This window comes from Eublepharis macularius, chromosome 6, assembly GCF_028583425.1.
Source record: "Eublepharis macularius isolate TG4126 chromosome 6, MPM_Emac_v1.0, whole genome shotgun sequence".
NCBI lineage: Eukaryota > Metazoa > Chordata > Lepidosauria > Squamata > Eublepharidae > Eublepharis > Eublepharis macularius.
The window spans coordinates 50353356-50371043 of record NC_072795.1 but is presented as its reverse complement, the minus strand read 5'-3'; the positions used below and the strand labels follow the sequence as shown (position 1 = coordinate 50371043).

Genomic DNA, 17688 nt, shown 5'->3' with positions numbered 1-17688 from the left:
GCAACTCTACCTGTGGATCAACATGTTTTGTTGCTAGGTTAATATTTTAAAAATAATTTCAACAAAATCAGTGAAAGGAAAATCATTACCATTAGTATGAAGTTATTGCCTGCATCAGAGAACTTATGCCACTTGAATGTTTAACAGGATGGTACTGCTTTTGTTTCATGAATGCTTATATTGCTTAAAAATGAAATTCAGGTAACAGAAAAATACTTGCTCGGATATATTCTGCATTACTAAAATGCATTCAATCCTGATTTTCATGCAAATGGACTACAATTATGTATATTACTCAAAAAGCTAGAGGAGCTGAATTTGATGGAGAATAAGGGTGAAGGAACTATTTCCAGAGTATAACGTTAGGGGAAAAGGTCACAGAATGCTTAGTAAAGGCTAAACTATTTAAGGTGTATGACAGTCAGTTTTGAAATTTACTGATGTACTGTGAGGAACAAAATAGCCTTCAGAATCCCTCTTGAAAAATGAAAAGATGCATAAAAGAAAGAAAATTGTATTAAACAATCTATTAAAAGTTCAGAACGTTTAGTGAGACACATTATGTGTCACATATATGGTCATCGTTATACATCAGTTCTGAAAATTTTAACTATGAGTTTGCTCTGTGATTAGCATGAATATGTCTATCACTATGGTTTTGCCCCAGGTGATACCTGATGTAATGGGTAACTCTGACAAAACCATATTTAATGTTTCTTTAATAGCTGTGGATAGTCCCATGAATGGGCAATTCACCTGCAGAGGTGGGGTCTCAGATGAGTGCTTCTGTGTGAGAAAAAGCGGTTGGCAGTTTTGAAGACATAAAGGCAGTGAGAGTGTGAATCAATTGAAGGTAAAAGTTCCTGTGGCACAAGGTATGTCTCTGGGGATCTGATATAAAAGAAGCAGATCAGCTGCCTTTTAGAAGTGCCTCTTTGCTTCCACTTATGCTCTGCTGATTTACTTGTAAATAAAGCAGTGTTACAGACAATGTAAGTGTCAAATGTGTTCTCAACCAAAGGAAGATAAATCTGGTCAAGCTGTCCCAGGAAACTCTTCCTGCTGGATGAAGCAGGGAGTATGCAATGACACATGTGTTGTGTGGTTGTATGTGAGAGAAGTTTGGATTGATCTGAAGCTGAAATATACAGCATTTTATTAAACCACCTGTTTCTGGTTCAAAGTAAAAATTGTAAATATTCAGGTGCATATGTCCAGTCAGTTAATCAGCAATGCATCTTACTATATATTAAAGCCAGCTATAGGTGGAACCTTGGACCCCTGCAATTACTGGTAATTCTTAAAATTAATAATTTACATTACGAGTTTCACATGTTATGCTCCAAAGGACAAAATTGCTGATTTAGAAAAAATCCCCTGCCATACCTGATTATTATGGTTATTAGAAAATGCAGAAGGTCTAGTGAAACCAAGACATTTTTAATGTTTAAATGACTTTCGTTGCTGTATATCTGATGTTATTAAAGTATCCTCAAGACATGGTATTTATTCATATTCGCTCAGACAGTCCCTTCTCCCTTGCTGGGAAGGATCAACTTCTCCAAGCTGTCCTGGATACTTAACAGAGTTATTAGGAGTCTTGTGGTGCCTTAAAAACTAAAGGAACTTTATTTAAGCATAAGCCATAGACTACAGTCCACTTCTTCTGCTGCAATAAGTGTATCCTTATTATACATGAGGCATGAAAAGCAAACAAATGTCAGGTAATAGAATGTAGTAAGTACAGGGTGAAATGTAAATATACACAATTCAGGTTTGATGCCAAAAGATACAGAGATCATTAGGTTATCAATACAATTCTCTGAGCGAGTAAAATGCCGCAAGAATTCTGTTTATTTTTGCTGCAACACATAACATCCTCTCTGGAGTTATCATCAGAGTACAACTGGAAACCATTGAGGAAGTATCACCTATAAGTAATCAGTGACACAAGTGCAGCATTAGGGAAAAAAGAAGTAAGGGACATATATTTTTAACTCTGTACTATATTTATGGAGTTGCCAGTGCCATACTTGCTTTAGGAGCTTATTTTTTCTGTAAAGGTTAGCAATAATGCTGCCATCCCACTGCTGGGGGTGGGCGATACCCAACCTCCAGCCCATCTCCTGTCCCATGGGTCCCTCTGGTCTTAATCTGAGGAATCTGCTTCTGAAACTGACTCCGGCCATGGTGGTTCATGACAGGAATTGCTGGAAACTCTAGTGTTTCTGGATATTGCTAGAATGGAAAGGCATACGCCTGGCTTCTCTCATCTGAACAGAGCCTTCTGCAGATACTACCCAGCAGGTGAGAAAAATCAACTGCCTGTACATACACTTTCTCTGTGGTAGCCCTCCATGGAATGGCCTGCCAGAGAAGGTCAGGAAAGTTGCCATTCTCCCGACTTTCTGCATACTATGCAAAACGGAATTAATCAGGAGGCCTTTTTACCCAGATTATCGTTAAGAAGTAGCTGAGAGAGATGCCTTGGCAAGGGACAGGGATTAGACTATGCTATCGGATACTGTATATGTAGATATGCTCTTATTGGCTAGTTTCCACATTGTTAATTATGTTACGTTGATTATTTACATTTTGTTTCAGAAAGATTTCATCTCTGTATTTGGCTTTATACTTGTTTTCAAATTTTCTATCTCTTCATTGAATGTCCTAAATGTGGATCATTATATCTCTTTATTGAATGTCCTAAATGTGGACATTTATTATATCTCTTCATTGAATGTCCTAAATGTGGATCATGATGTATTTTGCTCAATGAAAGTCCTAGCTGTATAATCTGTCTACATTATAATTACTGCCTTGGGTATCAGTGAGAAAGGTGGACTATAAATAATCTGTGTAATCTTCATTGGGTATTAGTGAGAAAAGTGGATGATAATTCAGCCCCCACCCGGCCAGCAGCCAAGGGCTTGAGGCCGGGGACCGCATTTGCAGCTGCGGAGGAGAAGCGGCAGCGTTTCCCTGGCCTCTAAGGGTCACATGGGAAGGGGGTGGGGCTAAGTGCCTTAACAGGACAGCTCTGCCTCTGCATCAACACTTGATGCCTCGTGCTCGACCCACCCAGTAGCAGTGCAGGTTTTTGACCGGTTGCCTTTTGGGGGGCCAGGTAGGAATTTTTCCTTTCTTTCCCTGATTGACCTTGGGGAAGGAAGTTTTTTGCCTACCTTGTACTGCTTGCTGGAGCTGTGGCTATTGGACTATGGTGGTGCTGTATAGGCAATCAATGGCAGAATTTAGTTGGGGGGATGTTAGCGGGATGGTGAGTACCCTTGGCACATCCTCATTGGTGGGGATATTAGGGGCCTGTCAGGATCGGCTGGCATGCTTGGCGGTGGCCAGTTGAGAGGGCAGGCTGCCTGGTGGGATCTCCTGGACAAGTCCTTCCCTCATGCTCCGCGGCAGAGGTGCTTGGAGCTTTAAGGGGGAAACCATCCGCCAGGCCGGCCGGATCCCAGCCATGCATGTGGATGGCTCGCATCTGGGGCAGCGGGTCTCGCCCAGACAGGTCAAGGCGGGGTCCAGGGGAGTGACCCCAGGGCTTGACATGTACCGCTGGTTAGGCCCTTGCCAGGGTTTTTTAGTTGTTGCAGTTCATGTTGTTGCCTAAATAAAAGTGTCCCTTTATTACCCAAGCCTTGTGTCTGCCTCTTATTCTGACTGGGGGGGGGGAAATAATCTGTGTAATCTTCCTTGGTTATCAGTGAGAAAGGTGGACTATAAATAAAGAAAAATAAAATTCGGCAATGAAGAAGAGCCAGGCTGACAGCCCATGTTCCAGCTACTGAGCCAGATCACTGCCTAAATCCACACAGTGCTTCACAGTCTGCCATTGGGAAATGTAGACTGGATGTTGCAAAATATAGAGAGAGACAATTTAAACTTCTTGTTAAGTATTTTAATAATGTTCAAAATTTAATAAATATACTAGGTGTAGGCATTTTGAAAAAAAATCACAAACAAAGGGAATTTGTGGAAAGTTTTTACCAATTTCCCTTTCCCACTTCCATCCCAGTAAACAACCCCCTCCCTTCAAAATTCATTCCTGATGGTTCAGGGATCCTCAAGAATTTCAGGGAATGGAGCAAGCGGTGGAGGGAGCAGGAATGGGAACTGACAGGAAACCCCCATCACTTGTGCACATTCCTCATTCAGCTTTTGGCAGAACTACAGGGCCTGTGGTGGGAAGGGAGAATTGATGATTTTGTAAAATTGTTCCATTCATGATTATTGGGGTCCAACTTTCTGTTTTTAATTATAGAGATTTCCTTCCCCTTTTGAGAACTTTAAAGGAAATGCGTGTAAGAATATGGATAATGATGCCAATCATCTTAGAGCAGAACCACAAGTGACAAAAGGCACAGATTGGACACTTGTCAGCTTCCCTCAAGTTTTGATGGGAAATGTAGGCAGCTTGGCGGAATGTTGGACAAGTGACAGTTGAAAAGACCATTGGACAGCAGTCAGAGCGCGAAGCTGCGAGACCAGGATGCCTACATTTCCCATCAAAACTTGAGGGAAGCTAACAAGTGTCCAATCTGTGCCTTTTGTCACTTGTGGTTCTGCTCTTAATCCAATTGAATTATCAGTTCTTCTTGTAGTTAAATTTAGGAGAGCCTATTGTTCATAACTCTTTAATAAACAATAAAACCAGCTTTTGTTTTTAAATAGAAACAAACCATCAGTATGGGATAAAATATTAATAAAATCTGTTTTTGTTTTCTCTAGTGAACAAGCACAAGCCATGGATTGAAACTTCTTACCACGGAGTTATTACTGAAAACAATGATACAGTCATTTTGGATCCCCCACTTGTTGCTTTGGATAAAGATGCCCCTATTCCCTATGCAGGTAGGAAATCATGCAAGCTGAATATCTTCATCAGTTTTCTGTAAAGCTCATCCAGTGAATTGTATGAAATCTGTCTACGTTATAATGATAACACATAACTAAGTTGCTGTGCTTCATTGTTATATTTGCAAAACCATCTAACTAGGCTCATGGACATTGAAATATGGCATGTTTCTGAACTGATGTTCATTTGCTATGAAGGAAAAATAATAATTTTAGTACTAGTTGTAATTGTTTAGAGATATTTGATGGTGCATAAATTGGGAGTTTGTTTAATGTGAATTGTCAGTTATGATTTGTAAACTAAATTCATTTGCTGGTAAGCAGCAGTTAGTGACTATTTAAGGAATATTTTTCAGGTACTTGCATCCTGTTTAATTTTTTAAGGAGTTTTTAAACTGTCAGAATCAAGGCAGGAGAATTAAATGAAGGGTTACAAGATTTTGGATAATATTGTTGTGAAAAATATCTGCCAGCAGAAAATATTTACTGTTTCCAGTCCATTTATTAATCCAGGTAATTGACAACATTATGATTCTTGATCTAGAACGGCACTTCTTCATTTCATGTTACTAATTTGCTTACATACATATTTCACTAATGAACATTTTAAAAAGTAGAATAAAAATACTGTGAGATGAACACCTTAAGAGAATAATATTTCAAGAAATGATGCATATCTGTAAAATATTTGCACCGTATGATTGTGTAGTTTAGTTTTATAATTGGTATATCAACAGCTCTGTATCCTATCTGACTAAAATATATGTTTCAAAGATGATGTTTAAAATTTGAACAGTACTGCTCAGTGCAATTGTTGTATTTTTTTCCTTCTCATAGTATGGTTACAGTGACATAGTTTTTTACTCTGTGGAATCTGTCATACTAAGGTTTGCACAGATCTGCATTTCATAATGCTAGTCTAGCCCCTCCCTATCAAGGGTATGGAGTTTATTGGCAGTCTATAAAATGGAACTGAATTGTATTGGTGTATCCATCAGACCGATGTGTGGCTTTGCAGGGGAAGGGGGTAGCAGAAAGGAATGGCCATTTAAGGCACCATCATCCCAGCCCCTATTTTGTTGACCCATCTATTCTGTCACAAACTAATTAATTTTTGCAAGTAACTTTGTACATGGATAGTTTTAAAATAACAATTATTTCTGTATTCTAGAGTGAAGACAGAAGTAACATCTTAAATGTGGTGGAAATTATTTGAACATACCCCGAAAACCAGTGCTTTAGAATGCTGCAAATGTGTATGCAAAACCATCCCCCCCACACACCTGAAATGTTACTTCTGTTTTTACCTTTGTATATATATGTTTATACCAGGCACATATTGGAAGTCTGAGAATACGTTTTCCTGATATTCATGTTAGGGTATTAATAGCTTAGCTACTACTATCCGTGTTACCCTCCAATGCTTAGCTTATTCTCTTTTCACTGTTACTGTGGGGATGTATATAAACTACATTCTGATTTTTTTTGGTTCATTGTGGTACTTTCATCTGTCCAATTAATTGATGAGGCCACTTATCTTCAATTATTATAACTTAAATATCTTCTCAATTTTACCATCCCCTTTATTGATTCCCTTCTGGATATCATTATATAATATTAGAGGGAAAATGTGTAAGTTATTTCTCCGATATAAACAAACAAAGCATATCTATTTTTGCATTGATTTTTGTCATGATTACTTTTCATGTGACTACAAAATTTCCTGCTTCCAAAAGCATAGTTTGTATCTTTAATAAATAGCTTACAGCTTCTTTCACAGTTACTTATTATAGAAGTTTTGTTTGCAGGTTGTGGAAACAACAACAAAATGATTTACTGTTCTGAGTTCATACTGTGATCAGTCAAATCCTTTTAGTTCTACAGACTAAAAGATGTCCCAGGGTATTTTCTCACTCTTAAGACCATTTTTTATAAGCAAACATACTTGACATCTGCAATATTCACCAGTACCTTACTGTTTCCTTCAAGTTCTGAGAGATTCCTTTTTAGGGACCTAAGTTCATTCACCTAAGTGCCAAACTAGACAAGATGCCATCACCAGATTTACCCCAAGGATATGCCTCCATTTTGTAGAGTCTTGACATGCCTTTTAAGAATGCTTTGGGAAGCCTAATTCTAGTCAAGGCCAACACAAGGAGGGGGCGGGTTCCTGCTCTCCCCATGTTGTTTTCCACCTGAAACCCCCTCATGCTGTGTGCAGCGAGCTGAGTGGAGCTGACTTTCCCATGGCCAACAGGCAGTTACTATTACTCTTGTATACACCAACAAACCAGCTAACTTCCCTTTTCTCTGGTTATTTTTGGGTTGTGCAATTTTCCCAGCAGTCCTCTCCTATTCATACTCATCCACATTTTTTTAAAAAATGCTAAGTCATAGTCAACAAGGCAGAGCTGCTGCCCAACCTTGAAATTTTTCGAGGAAGCTGCCAAGATTGGTGTCCTTTCTTCTCTGGCTTTGACACTTTTCCTCCCTGAGAAGATAAATGAGTTTTGATTCTTCTACCCTGACTTAGAGCACAGCCTCTACTTGGTCAGGTTCACTTTCCTCCTCTCCTGTCCTTCTTCCTCTCCTCTCTTTTTGCTCCTTTGGCGTCTCTAGGAGCCTTGTTGCTTGACTAGCTGCTAAAAGACAGGGAGGGGGGGGACTTTCCCCAACAGATAATATTACGATCTTACCAGGATGTTTGCCTTCCAAAGAATTTTCTTGTACCTCCTTTGGATTTTTAATTAAAATTCAGTTATTGGGAGTAGAGATGGGCACGATCCGCATTACGATCGAAAAAAAACCACGATAATGGCGATTGTGCGATCGTGACCCGGTGGATCATGATCGTCCATGGCCAATGATCCAGTGATCGGGAGGGGCCTGAATCGGGGCGATCGGGCTCAGATCGGGAATCCAGACACTCAGGCGCCAGCAATCTATTCCCCTGGCAACGGAGCCAGGGGAATGCCTGAGCTGTGTTTGCCCTCCTTCTGTCGCCCTGGAAACCCGAATGGAAGCCCAGCTTTCCTTGATCAGCAGGGCTTCCTTCCAACCACGGAGCAGCAAAGCAGTCACCAGTTGGGAGAAGACAGCCAGGGGAGGGAGGGGGAAGGGGGTGTTCTGTAGCCATGGGCACTCCAATCTCATCCCTGCAAACCCTGATAGGCAGCTCTGACGGCCAAACACAGATGGGCAAACACAAACACAGATGCCGCCGGCATCACCCACCATTCCTGTATCACTGGGAACAGTGGGGCACCCCTCCGCTTTTGCCTCCACGATCCACGATCCATGATCCATGGATCGGGAACGGATGATCGGTGTGGATCGTTTATTTGGGATCTTTGCTGGCCCCGATCCACGATCAGCTGGATCCTTAATTTTTTTTGGATCATGCCCATCTCTGATTGGGAGTACCAATGCCACATAATCATGGGGGGGGGGTGAGTGGGATAAGGTTAGAATCGAGGGGGATGGGAGAAAATACTTATTCTCCCAACCTCTGACATACAGAGACAAATGTTTACTTGAACACAAGCACACAAATACATAGGCCACTTTAAAGAATTAGATGCCCTATTGCTGTCTTTTTTCAGGTAGTTGAGAGGTAATCCTCTAGCAGAATTGATATAGTGCATGCACGTTTTATTAAAAAAAAATCACACTACAATGTCAACAGCATCCTTGCTCAAAAATCCTAGTTATTTATGGTATGTGTGGAAGAAAATAAAATGACTCCACAACTGACTACTAAGAAAACCTCACTATCTCCTACTGACTCTGGGCCTTTCTGCATAGTCAGATTGTAGCAGTTCAGATTCCATTCTGCTTCTCATGATCTCCAGAGTTCTGCACATGTCAAGGAGTATCAGTCCCTGGCAGGTAGATCCCTCAAGCCTATCTGTAGTGAACACACATTGGTTCCATAAGAAATAGCTTTATTAGAATCCATACAGTTCAGGTCTGCACTCCATCACGGAGTTTGACAGAAGTAGCAATTCAAATTAGGCAATCTGTGTTATACTTCATTTTCCCGCGCTTCAAACAACATATTAATACAGCAGCATGGCTTTAGCATAATGGCAGCAGTAGTAAACAATAAATGTCAGCAACACAATCATGGCATGTATGTAGACAGACAGACATAACAAGGAGGCATAAGATGCATAATTGAATTTTCTCTGTCTTTTCACCGAGTTTTTTCCCCCCATGCTCATACCATGACTTTTTTGGAAGCCGCTGCTGAGTCACCACTGATGCATCTTATGAATGTACTGAACTTTTACTCCTATTCTGCTTCTCCTTCCCCCCCTTCCTTTCCCCAGGAGCTGATTGGTTGGCTGCCCGCCAGTAACCACTCCCACCCTCTTCAGCTCTCTGAACTCCTTTTCTGCCTTTCATTTTAAAAAAAGAATAGTAACGCTGAAACATTAGTGCATTAATATTCCTTCTATCATGAGTTTACTTTTTACTACTGTCTAAGCAGTCCACAGTCACAGATAGCCCACTGATACCTTCTGAATGCCAGAAGTCTCACCCCACCCCTTTTAATTTTTTTTTTTACTTTTTAAAGTGTCACAATGCTGAAGCATTTTTTAAAAAAGGGTTGTAATGCTGCTGTGTTGCAACTGGACCATGCAATAAAAATACATCTGCTTGTGGGTTGCGCAGACCCCACGTTTGTGCAACTTTGGTTGAAGATTTCATTTATTCATTGTATTTATTTACTACTTTTACAGTTCAAAGGATTTTCCAGGTTCAGTTTTGTGAGAGCTAACAAAAGGGCAGATGCTGCAGCTCAATAGATCACATCACCCCCACCTCCCGCCGCCACGATCACATGACTGAGTACATCCAATAGTGGTGCTTCATCACTGGGTGCCAAAATCCTGTCCAATCAGCCAATAGCAGAACTTGTAAGGGAAGGAGAATGCTGGGCACCTGTTGATGAAACACTGCAACATTACAACATATGCACCAAAGTAAAAAAAAAAATATTGTGACATGGATCACAAAGCTGGGAAAGCCGAACACTACACCAATGCCTCTTCTAACATCTGGAATGAAAACCAGACACCAAATCGAATCTGTGCTACACAGTGCAGAAGGCAGGAAGGCCAAGGACAATCAACATTGATCAGAGCGACTACTTATAAATACCGGATTTAACCTCATGTGCAGAAAAGCCCTCTGCTTGAGATGGCTGCTTACCCTTTTCCCACTTATTTCATAGCTTATTTTTACCAAAGGCTTTGCCATTGTCCACTGCTGGTAGAAATACAATTCTTCCCCAAATCCTGCTATAAACTAAACTATGCTGTAATTGTTATTTTAATTATATCTAAAATTCAGGGCACACATTTTAGAAATATATTTTGTCTGTGTTGATTTGCCCTGTTCACTATTAAGCTCTGAACGTGTGAAGCAGCTCATTCAATTGACTTATCAAGGTTAGTACTTTATTCTCTTACTAGCAGTGTCTCTTTCAGGACATAAGTACAGGTCTTTGACATCACTTGTTAGCTGATCATTTTAACCAGAAATCCTGGAGATTGAGACTGGGACCTTTTCCATGCAAAAGCAGATGCTCTGCCAACGAATCATGGTCCTTCCCTTCAAGAGGAAGTTAACTTAAAATAGTAATTGGTGGTGTATGTATAAAAGGATATGAATTTATGTTCAAGCAGTTCTCTAATGCAAAACAGCTAATCAATGGCTTCAGCGAGCTACCTGACAGGACTGATATACTGTCTGAGACACATTCAGCTTTTCATACTCTAAAAGCATACATGATACCACTATCTAATGGTTTCCTCCTGTTTTCTGCATAAATCAGGGCAGTCACTATGTAAGTAGATTCACATCATGTATTAGTAACGGACAACTACAGAAAGCAGTGACAGAACCTTTCCTTTTCGTATGCGTACAATATCTAATCTAAAGACAATGATAACTGAACTCCATAATTGTAAAGCACTATTTCTCTCATGTACTCCTGGGCTCATCAGTAAATAAACTTCTTCCAAAGTAGACATAATCTAAATTTCATTGCTCAGAGAGAAATAACTGTGCATTTAAAAGCATCTACATAGTTTTCTTAGACTGTAAATTTCAGTAAAGTGACTGTATCAGCAAAAAGATACTGTTACTGCATTAGAATTGCTCAGAAAATCTCTGGAAATTTTGGGGTGGTACTTATCAAGACTATGATGTGATTTTTGTGATGTTATCTCCTGTGATGCAATTTCCAGGTCACTTTCAAAAACCTGTTCCCTCCTGTGATGGCACGCCCCCCAGCCATATTCTGCAGTGCCAGAGAGAGATTTTGCAACTGATTGGCATGTATTTTCAGTTGAATGCTTCCATTTTTTTACTTGGCCCCAGAAGCAACACCACACTGACCGGTCCAGGATGAAGTGGTTCAGCCTGAACAGCTGGCACTCAGCCTGGAAGAAGTGGAGCAGGAGGTGGCTGCTGCAGCTAATGCCAGTAAGCGCAACTGATGGCAAGGTACCCTGGCTGTAGCTGCACCAGGCAGGCTGTGGTGGGTGGGCTCAATGCCTCCCTGAAGAGTTGGCAGCACCCTGGAGCAGATGAGTGGTTCCAGCACTAGCACAGTTCATGCTGGTACCACCACTTAACTTTCTCTCTTTAGGAGGGTTTTCCACCAAGAGACAAGAGGAAGTGGGAGCAGGGCCAATCGGGATGGTGAGAGGAAGAATGGAACCTACTTTATCTCATCTGTAGCTCCACAGCTGTGAATGGGGTGGTCCAGAGCATGTTAGACTTTAAGGCAAGGATGAGGCTCTAGACTGGCCTCCATTCTCTATGATCTTTATGGTGGCCATTTTTACTCATTCTTCTCAATTCCCGCAAGGTGATAAGTGGGGGCTTTAAGTGAGAGTTTGCCCACCAGAAGTGGGAAAATGACAACCTGAGATGCTATAGAGATTAATATATGTATTGTGTCTTGGATTTTTTCAAGCAACAGCCCAATTTTGTGACTGTATTAAATTATAGAACTGCTACCAATGTTAATAACACAGATAAAGTGGGCTAATTTAAAACTTCCTCCAGTTAAAATAACCCAGTCACTTGAGGGCTTGCTAATGAACCTACCAGTTTGTTATAGAAAAGTGAAACATTTAGATGGTTTTAAAGGATTAAGAACTTGGTTCAGATGCATTAAGATTTCAGAGATAATTCAGATGGAGTAATATATGTGCCTTGACCACTGTGTCCTTTCTCAAGGACACAAACTGTGCAGAATTGCATTGCACAATCTAATTAGACTATTATAATAAGTTGTAAAAAAGAATAATAATCACAATAAGTACAAGAGAAATTGAACTAAATTTGTACTGATGATAACGTCATTAATTTTCACAAACACTTTCTCTCTTCACTAAATGTTGTCTAACATAAACTTGGACAATTCAGGGATCGTCAAAAATATAATTTGCCTTGTCCATGTTTGCATGGTGCTTTCCTTTAATTAAAACCAAAGTGGTTTAAAATATAAGTTAAACAACAACAAAATTTATAACTAATGATCAAAGCAATAAATCTTTAAGTGAGATAAAACATAAATGCCAACAGCACTTGGCATAATGTATCAGCTCTATATAATCAGCTCTGTAGCTTTCACCAGATCCCAGGGAGCCCGTGAAAACCTTGAATCAGTGCCTGGAAGCAGTTTTGGGATGGATGAGGGTCAATAAATTAAAGCATAATCCCAAATGGTGACTGGATGGACTGACCCAAGAAATGAGGTGTCTCCTGTTCTGGATGGTGTTGCACTACTCCAAAGGTACAGGTTTGTAGCCTGGGAAGCTACTGGACCCAGCCGTCCTGTTTTAGAAGCAGATAGCAGTGGTCATCATATGCACATTCCACCAGTTTTGAGCTGCAGCCATTCCAGGTAAAACAGATCTTGCCAGTATGGTAATATCGATACTAGATTACTGCAGTGACTTCTATGTGGGGCTTCCCTTAAAGAACTCCAGAAACTGCAATTGGTACAGAATGTTAATGCAAGAATGCTCTCTGGAGTGGGTTGGAGACCATATTCTTTTAGAGTTGTTCCATCTGAACTGACTTCCAGTTTGCTTCTGGAAAGATTCCATTCATGGTTGGCTCTTTCATTCATGGTTACAGGATCTGACTCCAGGTTTCTTGAAACCAGTTCATCTTGCATGCATCAGACACAACTGACTATTTAAAATCATAGAGTCATTTTTTGTTCATTTCCTTTCTGGCTTCATAGCCAGAAAGGACAACATGTGGATGATAAATTCATGTTGAAGTGGCCCTTGGATGTTTTTTTTTGTTATGGTGTATTTTTCTACCCCCCAAAAGATTATTTCCAGGTTGGAAAGGTGTTCTCTGTGAAACATCTCTTTGTCATATAGAGAAATCAGTTCAGAATGTTAACCATTTTGAGAGAGATTGCTTTGGGTTTGTCTGTAAAAAAAATCAATATGGGTGTTCTGTCAAATGTACTTTTGGCTTTAAGACAAATTTGATGGAAAATGTGTTAAAATGTATTTCTCAGATACTGAAAGTGTTTAAGGTCATATGAGACAGTCAGGATAAATGTATTTTGTCTCAGATTGTTTGTTACTAAGAAGAAAAACCACTTAAGAAAATATATGGCATCACCAGAGCACCGTTGACTTGTGTTTTGTTGATACCCTTTAGCAAAGGGCATATGCTTTAGCTTTCAGTAAGCAAACTGTTTATGGTTTGAGGATCCTCAAGCACTGTAGTTTTTGATCTGCTTTTAGACACAGGAACCAGAATATGTTTCTCAGCTAGCTGGTTAATGTTAGCCTTTCCTTTGTCTTGAGGCAGCTTCAAAAACTCATTTGTCTCTGCCACTAACACTGAGGCTTTAGAAACAAAGCAAAGTCATACAAAGGTGAGTTTCTCCAATTGGACAAGGAATAGCCCCTGTCAGATATAGGGTACGTAGCTAGCAGGACTAATTAGGACCATTGCAATGTTCACATAGGTATGTTTCCAAATTTACTTTAAGGCTTCTTGTTTTGTTGCTCTTCTGCTATAAGTTCTGATCAATAAACTTTATGTCTAATATATGACCCAGTTCACACTTCCTGGGCCATGTGAATGGCACTGGGCCACAGGAACAAGCATACCAATCCTTGCACATAGTATGTATGAACAAAGTGAGTCACAACAGTGCAGTCATATTCCTTGCAGACGCTCTTACATTTCTCAGGATACATGGCGCCCAAAGCCTGATTGACAAGGCAGTCGGATCTCAATGTAATATAAACTCTTCAATGCTGAAGTCATACTTTTGTTATGGGTTTGAAATGCTTCTGGAAAGTAACACGTTCAAGGCTAAAATCTTAGTTACAGATCAAAAACAATTAATTTTTTTTTTACAGTTTGCTCAGAGACTTTTCTCGCCTGTGTTGAAATCATGGTGACCTAGCAGCCTAATCTCAGAAGTGAGGAAGAAAGAATTTGCCACTGAGGCAGGTTTGCCTCTTGTGTGGGTATTCAGCTTCAATAATGCTCACACAGGATTTTAGGAGAGAGGTCCTCCGAAAAATCAATCCCTTAACAGTTACTCAGAAATCCCACAGCAGAAACGTGGCATTTTTCTAGTGCAGAAAAAAACTCAATAGACACCATTTCAGCTTGACTCCTCAAGTGCTGAATTACAGAGGCCCCAAGTGGATTCAGCCCCTGTAGATCAGATATCCAGAAAACCTGGTGTGTGCAGAAAGCACTAATATTAACTGCATGTTCTACATGTCAGAATAAAACTAAATAAAACTTTTGACTGATAATCTGTTAATCATTGATACCAATTTATTATCAGTTTCTGCAAAATACATACAACTGTGCCATCTCCATTCCTAAGTGGGCTTCTTTGTCCTGGATGGCCTTTTGCCTGCAAACGGGGAGGGGGGGGGGAGATTCCATCATCCCCTGCTGCTCAGCCATCCTTAGTTTTCCTGTGACATGTTTCCCCCTTCCCCGGCTATCTCCCTAGCGTAATTGTGGTGGCAGATTGACTAGCTCTCCACCTTGTTAACCGGTAAGGCCCGATCTCTTCTCACCCCCGCCCCACCATTGCCTCTGGTGGACCTTTTACGACTCCCTGCCTTTGTCACTGGGTCCTAGACTCCATTGCTGCTACTGGAGGGCCCTTCACAGTTCTTGGCAATGACAGTGTTGGAGAAGGTAAACACTTGTGCAGAAATGCTCCATTTTGGGAGCAGTTTAAACCCTCAATATAAATGTTCCAAGTTTCAGATTTTTTGGAAACCTGAGTTTTCCTCCAAGTTTGCAGAAACATCACAGGTTGGCAAATTTAAGTATCTGCAGATTGAGGCCACTTGGCTTTTAATATACAAGATGAAGCAAACTGAAAGGGAAAAAAAAAGCTTACCACAAACAATACCTTGACCTAGGCCGATTCCAGACGGCCCTCCCCATCCCGAAATGTCGCGCGTCGCCGTGCAGAAAACGTGAAATAACGCGTTTTCTTGCACGAGTTTTGTGCGATGTCGCGCAAAACTTGCACGAGAAAACGCGATATTTCGCATTTTCCGCGCGACGACGCGCAACGTTTCGGGATGGGGAGGGCCATCTGGAATCGGCCCTAGATAGCCTATCAGATCTCAGAAACTAAGTAGGGTTGGCCTTGGTTAGTAATTGAATGGGAGACTTTCAACAAAGACCAAGGTTGCAGAGGCAAGCAATGGCAAACCACCTCTGTGAGTCTCTTACCATGAAAACCCCACAAGGGCTCACCATATGTCAGCTATGACTGGAGGGCACTCTCTACCACTTCAACAAATTATAATAAATACTTATTCTAAGGTCAATTATTTCCAAGGCTTTTTTTTCTGGGGAATGAGGTGGGGGAACTCTCAACCACAGCAACTCCCTGAAGGAGGTGCTGCCCCAGTTAGTACATGTGCATCCAGTGCACGTACATGCTCCCAGACTGCGCGATGACATCGCTTCTGGGAAGTGACATCATCACGCAGGCTGTGGCCACCCTAGGAGAGCTCCTGTGCACCATAGAGGGCCTGATTCAGCCCACATCAGGTCAAATTTGGCCCAGATCAGGCCTGAATCAGCCCTAAATGGGATGCTGCAGCACAGGATGCACTCCACCGCCCAGTAACAGCCAGATCCAGGCCGAATTGGGCCAAAATGGGCCCCAAACAGCCTGGATCTGGCCCAAATCAGCCTCGAACAGGCTGCTGCCACATGGAAGAGCACTCCGCTTCCAAGCCTGGCTGTTTCAGGTCTGATCCTGGCTGTTTAGGGCCCAAATGGGGCTGAAAAGGGGCCAGAAAGGGCCCAGATCAGGCCTGAATCAGCTTGGAACAGACTGCTGCCATATGGGAGAGCACTCCTCTGCCAGGCAGTGGCCTGTTCCTGGATGTTTCAGGCCTGATACTGGCAGTTTCGGGCCCAATCCTGGCCATTTTGAGCCCAAAATGGCCTAAATGGGCCCAAAACGGCCGAAATGGGTCCAAAATGGCCTGGAACAAGCTGCTTCTGGGTGGGGGAACCCTCCCCCTAGCAGTTGCCTGATCCTGGCCATTTCACGCTGGATTAGGACCCAAATGGGCCCACAATTGCTGGGGCATTTTAAAAATACTCACATTACGTGAGTATTTTTAGAGGTGCTGGAATACCGTTCTGGGGCATTCTGGCTCAAAAAAAGCCCTAATCATTTCCTTTAATGTGGTTTCAGAGACTTTAAATGAAAATCTTTAAAATGTCTGTGCTCATTTTAATTCAAATTGAAATGTCATTGGGACAGCTGAGTGCAAATGAACTGTTTTAGTTAACTCTTCTGGTCAAAATGTCTAGACTGAGTCGAGTGACCACTTTGGCACCATTTCAGAGCCAGACTTTATTATCTTATATAGCTATTCTGTGCTGACTGTAATCACATGATAGTAATCAGAGGCCAGATATCCCTGGTGAACCTTGAAAATATATATAAACTAATTACTCTTTTATGTGCCATTATCTTGGTTTGTTTGGTGGATGGCATATAAAAGTATAATGGAACATAAATATAGGTGTCTTTTATTTATTTAGGAAATAATCCCAATAATTTATTTGTGAAAATAATTTACTAAAATTATTTCTTATTTACTAAGAAAATAATTTACTAAAAACCTGTGTGACAGGTTTTTATAGGTTTACATTTTAAAAATTTCTTTAAAAAGTCATTTTAAAGTCTGAGGATTTGTCCTTCGTGTGACAAGAACCTGTTAAGCTTTTGAACAAATTCATGGTGTTGCTTTAATGGTGCAGCACAATGTTTGTACTGGCAGACATCTTGTGCTAGTAGTACAGTACCCTTGACTCTCATATTGAGACCTTGTGTTACACTCTGGTTTTGCTGCTTCAAAACATGTATACATATTTGGTACTGGTTAGTTAGATTATACAGACTTAGAGCTAAAAGAAGTGTCTGTCTGTCTGTCTGTCTGTGTGTGTCATAAAATGCCAAATTTGTCACAACATAAAAAAATGATTTATTTATTAGACTTTTATACCACCTCTCCCTCGAACGAGGCCTGAAACAGTTAACGAAATGAAAAAAATAATATATTGTTTATCTCTATAATTGAGGTGCCCCACAAGAATACAACCAATAGCGTAAAAAACAACAACAACAGGTGACAAAAATTGCATGTCATCATATCCTATTTTGATAGTATAGTGGACTAATAGTAGCTACATTTCATTCTCCCTCCCATTTACCAATGATTTAGACTAGAGGCACGGACCAGAAAACGG

The 17688-nt window shown here is 40.8% G+C and overlaps 1 protein-coding gene across 1 annotated transcript in view; it reads left to right on the top strand.

Annotated features, from left to right (window-relative positions):
* Positions 1 to 2243: 2243 nt before the first annotated feature.
* The window catches only part of CLSTN2 (calsyntenin 2), a 406755-nt gene continuing 391310 nt past the window's right edge, over positions 2244 to 17688 (top strand). Inside the window, exons 1-3 of the mRNA XM_054983897.1 lie at positions 2244 to 2307; positions 2936 to 2995; positions 4747 to 4869. Of these exons, the coding sequence (XP_054839872.1) occupies positions 2244 to 2307; positions 2936 to 2995; positions 4747 to 4869 (247 nt within the window). The remainder of the gene's footprint in view (positions 2308 to 2935; positions 2996 to 4746; positions 4870 to 17688) is intronic.